This window comes from Salvelinus namaycush, chromosome 14 (assembly GCF_016432855.1).
Source record: "Salvelinus namaycush isolate Seneca chromosome 14, SaNama_1.0, whole genome shotgun sequence".
In the NCBI taxonomy this organism is placed as follows: Eukaryota; Metazoa; Chordata; class Actinopteri; order Salmoniformes; family Salmonidae; genus Salvelinus; species Salvelinus namaycush.
The window spans coordinates 26024170-26030169 of NC_052320.1; the positions used below are offsets into that span (position 1 = coordinate 26024170).

General features: G+C 41.0%; 1 protein-coding gene across 1 annotated transcript in view; it reads right to left on the reverse strand.

The window, feature by feature from the left end:
• LOC120058914 (plexin A3) overlaps positions 1-5535 on the reverse strand; it is a 120870-nt gene extending 115335 nt beyond the window's left edge. Inside the window, exon 1 of the mRNA XM_039007663.1 lies at positions 4351-5535. Coding sequence (XP_038863591.1) covers positions 4351-5535 — 1185 coding nt within the window. The remainder of the gene's footprint in view (positions 1-4350) is intronic.
• Between the last annotated feature and the right edge of the window lie 465 nt (positions 5536-6000).

Consider the following 6000-nt stretch of genomic DNA (forward strand, 5'->3'; position numbering starts at 1 on the left):
CCCATCGTCTTGGAACGCCTTACAAAATACTTTTAAACTGGAAGAACTTGTCCCGATTGGTATTTTTAAATCACTGATGATCTTGAGACTGATACCCTGACATGTCAATGTTTTTAATTTGCTGTTTTTTATTTTTGTTATACTCTTGTGAATTCTATGGTTTTTATTAGATTACTTGTAGTTTTTCATGTTGTTTGTCTGTAATTTTTGTAATGACTTGGTGCTGCCTATCTTGGCCAGGACGCTCTTGAAAAAGAGATTTTAAATCTCAATGAGCCCTTCCTGGTTAAATAAAGGTTAAATTAAAATTAAATTAAAATAAAGGTTACACAAACACACACACCACACTGACCAAAAAGTTACTTTGTTGGCATTTACGTATGTCCCCATTACCAGTAAAACATCATCAGAACCTATTTAATTAATTTACTTGCTGTGCTGTTTCGCTGTTCATTTGTTCAGTTGTTTCATTCTCAACCAGGATTTCTATGGAACGCCGTTTGGGTCTTTGCATGTCAAAAAAGATACACGTCAAATAACACTATTTGACCTGTCAAATAAGCTCGTTAATCAATCAGGACCTGAATATGACTGCACGTCACATAATAATTTAACGCGTTCATACATTTTTTACGTAGTTATTACACATTGATTACACTATCACTCGTATTTCATGTCACAACGATTCGTCGATACGTATGCTATGATGCTGGTAAAGTTGTCTCACGCACCTACAATGCTGGTCATAAAAAAAAGCTAGCTAGCTCATGGATGCAAACAATGTTCTTCCCCAAAAACATAGCAAAACAACATAATCTGTTTCAGTATCTATAGTTAGCTAGCTAACTATATAGCTAGGTGTCATCATCTAAAATAACCCTCATTTATAAGACAGGTCTTATTTGATTCACGGTGGTCGGACCCATCTATGTGAAGCTAGCCACAATGAGGATTAGCCACAATAGTGGACTTTGCGGTTAGCCTTCAAAATAAAAGTATGTCATTGACAGTGATGCAAATGAATACAAATAGAATAATTATGTCATAATTTAATAGATCATGATAAACGAGGTTGGAATGTTGTTATATAAAATCAACAAAAGACAGTTATTTGTTAATTTGACAAAAATCTGTTGAAATCACACTGGATGTATTATACTTTAGAATTGCATTGGGGGCTTACTTATTTCACTGTACAGCCTTATCTATGGATTGTGGATCAATGACATGGGTTATCAGTCTACTCAGTGACACCCATAGAAAATTTGCATCGTAGCTCTTATTGCGGGACTCTGAAACAACTGTGAATTGAGCCACATTTATTGTCAACCTATGTGTATTCAACACTATTCCCAAGGAAAAACAATACTGTGTGGATGTTTTGGAGTCTGATAACTCTGAGGAGGACGTTGGGAAAAAATATATTGGGTATTGAGTAGACTGTTACCCCATTTCATTGATCCACAATCCTTAGGTAAAGCTATACAGTGCAATATGAATGTCAATACACACAATAGGCTGAATGGGGAGGTGATTTCACAGTCACAGTCCCGCGATAAGAGATACAACGCTAATATTTGCGTAAACTCTTCACAATTGTGTTCTGTAGGCGTCACCGAGTAGACTGATACCCTATTTCATTGCTTCACATTCGAACCTTGTTTAATATTATCTAGTCTAAATTTGGTATGGTTCCACCAATTGTAACCATCTGCATCACTTTCAAAGAGGTACTTTTATTTTGAAAGCAAACAGCAAATTCCACTATTGTGCCTAATCCTTATTGTGGCTAGCTTCACAACACATAACCCAGTCAGGTCGAGCTTCACTAGCCAGATGAAGCTAGCTAGCTGCTTATTAGGTTAGCTTTGGGCAACAGGGTTAAGTAGCTGGCTAGCTATTTATTTTCATGAACTGAAGTTCAATTTCAATAGGCAAACAACAAGTGGCTACCTAGCTAATACTTACTCACAAGGATTCCTAAATCATTGCTAAGAATAGTGAAAATGACTGTAGTTTCTACTGGTCATTGTTTTCAGGCTGGTTGTATTGGTGCTATCTAGGTACCAAGCTAAAGCTAGCTAGCTACCCCAGAAGTTTTGGTCGAACAAATAATGCTTTATTACCAACGTGGCATTGTAAACATATCGTTTGTGGCCGGTGTTTGCTTGTTTGCAGACTTTTTTGTACAGCTTTGACAATGCTACTGATAGTAGTGGTGGCGCTTGGCTTGCACTTGCAAATTCAGAACACACAACATTCTATAATAGAACTGTGTTAATTTGACGTGTCAAAGTAAAAGCTTATTTAACTCGTCAAATAGTGTTATTGTCAAATAGTGTTATTTGACGTGTATCTTTTTTGACACGCAAAGACCCAAACGGCGCTCCATAGTATGTCGTGAAGCTAATAGCAGTGACGCCTGTCACGTCCTGACCATAGTTCTTGTGTGTTTTGCTTGTTTAGTGTTGGTCAGGACGTGAGCTGGGTGGGCATTCTATGTTGTGTGTCTAGTTTGTCTGTTTCTGTGTTCAGCCTAATATGGTTCTCAATCAGAGGCAGCTGTCAATCGTTGTCCCTGATTGAGAATCATATATAGGTGGCTTGTTTTGTGTTGGGGATTGTGGGTGGTTGTCTTCTGTCTTTGTGTTCTGCACCAGATAGGACTGTTTTTGGTTTTCACATTTATTGTTTTGTTGTTTGTAGTGTTCTCATATTCTTTATTAAATTATGTTGAACACTAGCCGCGCTGCATTTTGGTCCTCTCCTTCATCCCAGGAAGAAAACCGTAACAACGCCACTCCTGTGTAACTCCGGTAGGGCAACATCTGAACAATAGCGCACTTGGTAACGTTAGTGTATACCCGTGCTCGACCAGTCGCGAAAGCCAACATCACCCACGACAGAGAACGGTTGATTGTCAAGGGCAATGAATTACATTATCTTAGCGTTAATGGATTTCGCCTTCGAGTTGTCTCGCTGAAATTTTCTTACTCTTTCAAATGACTGCTCGACTTGTTGACTGCTCGAGCCACTGTGGGCTGGCTTAGGAATGCTGTGTTGCACGTGTAGCGCAAAATTTTAAGTGGCGTCATTAAGTCATGTACATTGTACATGTACGTTATATAGGTATGCTTTGACATCGGTTTTTCACATTGCCGTTAAACTAGACTAGATGTTGGCATTTTTAGCTAATATCGGTCGATTCCGATATGTTCACCGATATATCGTGCATCCCTAGAAATAATTGAATGTCGAGCTAAATGTAAAAAAAATATATATATATTTCAAAGGTTTAAAAAGGAAAAGAAAGAAACGATACAAACCGTGACTTTTTTTGGTTCGAAACCAGTTCCAAACTTTATTTTGCTGGTCAGAACATTGGAAAGGGGGAAAAAAAGAAAAGATAGTTCTGTTCAGAATGAAATGATTGGATTTTTTTTGGTTTCAACCCCTGATTACAATTCTGTGATATCTCATCACATTTGAGCATATTTGCATATAACACAAATACATTTTTGGGGACACGGGATAAAGACAGCCGTAATATTTTGGTTAAGACATCTCCAGGACAGGACTTACTTAGCCCAAATTATTGATATATACTTTTTTTATCTTTCTAGCTGTAAAATACTAAAGACGTATGTAAAATGCATTTTTGGCAAATTGTTTCAAGATAATGTTATCAATTCCCTCTGAGTAAGACTGGAGAATATATGTAAGGATAACCGCACAAACTTCGGTGAATGTAAATGCATCTGAAGCTGAGAAAAATCTGTTGGCGTGTGGGAAGAGTCTGACTTTCGGGAAATGGCAGTTAAAGGCAAGTACACTAAATTTAGCCTACCAATCGCCAAACGCCTATTTTGACCCAATCACTATCTCTTAAAAGTAAGTTAGTATATACTCCAGTTTCTAACATTCTCTATTAAATGGGCTTTACAATTATATGTGATTCAATGTAGAGAGCTCTTGAAATGATGGATGTATGTCCATTTAAAAGTGCTCAAAATGAATGAAGTGTTAATGTCGGTAGTATGATCAACTAAATAAAATATACATTTACATTAAGTTATTGACATTTTGACATTTACTTTTTGAAAGTACTCATATTAAAGTACCAAAACAACCAAAAATCTCAAAATGTATAAGTAAATGCAAAAATCTCTGGTGCCTGGCTTTAAATGTTTCAATATATTCATAGGGCATTTGGGTTATTTAAGTTAATGAGGTATGGATGAAATATGCAAGTAAACCCAGCAGAATATTGCCTTCGGGGCTGGGGCCTGAGGCTGGATAGAAGTACTTCATTTGAAGTGGAATTACTAAAAAGAAATGGTGATGACTCACCGTGTTGATGCAGGGTAGCTCCTTGTTGAGCAGCCAGGGCAGGGACAGCTTGCCTTCCCCACGGTAGCACGACTTGATCCTCTCCCTCATGGCCAGGTTGATCTGATGCAGGGTAAAGAGACACAGGACTGTTTCCCGAGGCGGATTGGCCCGGTTCTTCTGGCCCTGGGAGAACACCACAAACAGCACATCCTCGTCCTCAGACAGCCCCAAGGCCTGGGCCAGCATCCGACCTGGACGGTGCTTGTAGGCAGACTGGACCAGCCGGTACTCTACCCCATCCTTGGTGCAACCCAGGGGGAACTCCACATAAGAATAGAACTCGGTGTCATTGGAACACATCCGCACTATCTTGGAGGTGAAGAACTTTTCACCGGTGGCATCCATCTGGGTGAGCTGTGTGTCCAGCTGCAACGTCAGGAAATAGATGTAGGTACGGCTGGAGAATCCATACACGTAGTAAATGTCAAACGCCGGGTAGAGGGACAGAGTGTCGGAGGGTATCTTGATTTGTGAGGACACAAACTCGTCCTGGTAGACCAGACTGAACATGTTAACACTCTCTTCATCAGCGACTAGTTTACGGCTGGACAGGGTAGGGAAATACTCTGACTTGCCATCGATGGCTGCCCCGATAAACAGCCGGCTGCCCCCCTTCTTCTCATTCTTCCACTTCCCTTCTGTTCTGTCAACCACCACTCCTGCCATGCCGTCGGCCTCCCTGGCTCCAGAGAGGTAATGCTCCTTGCGGTGGTGGGGCTCTCCCAGCTTGAAGAGGTCCTCCAGCCGCAGGAACTGACACACACCCTGCCAGATGCTTCCACATGCTACCAGGCGGTTGCCAGCGTAATCAACCAGCAGCAACTTGTTGACGTTGTCAGAGGACTCCAGTTTATGTGCACAAGCTCGGACGCTGGGAGGGGGGTAACATTTGGCGTTGTCATCCACGGGGCCAGTCATGTGTGAACGCAGCTCTGTTAGGTTGGCAGACAGCTTATAGACCCGGTTCACTGCTCCCACATAGACCTCTCCCGTCCGGCTGTGCACTGTGAGATGAGTGAGGCTTGTGTCTGTGACCCTGTAGGTGCCTGTCTCAGGGGGAAGCTTGGTCGGGGCCATAGGGAATGCATTTTCGGTCCCAGATTGTAGAAAAAGGAAAAATATCACCAGCCATTTGGGTGTCATGATTGAGATCTTTTGGTGGTGGGAATAGAGCTCGTCACGTGAGCTTATTGCAGTCCTTGTCCGTCTCAGCTTCAGTGGTTCATGTCTGAAACGAAAAAGAGATGTTGGTTAGGATAGGATAGTATTTATTTACCTTTATTTCAACAGGGAAGTCATATTGAGACGAAAGTTACTTTTACAAATGAGGCCTGAACAATAAAAAAACAAGCACATACAACAGGCAATGGATTGTATGCACAAGTAAATAGCGTCCGCTCTTCAAAGTTTAATGGGCTTCATGCACTCCAAAAATTAATTAGCAGGAGAAAAAGCACATTCAAGGAGTTGGTGAACTCCTCACTGTAGTCCATTTTGAGGTATTAATGACTAAATGTGCGAGTCAGCCACTGAGACAGTTGTGTGTGTGAGGGAGGTTTAGGGGAGTGTATTGATCGTAGGGCTTCTGCTGGTGCCAGGGATTGTCAC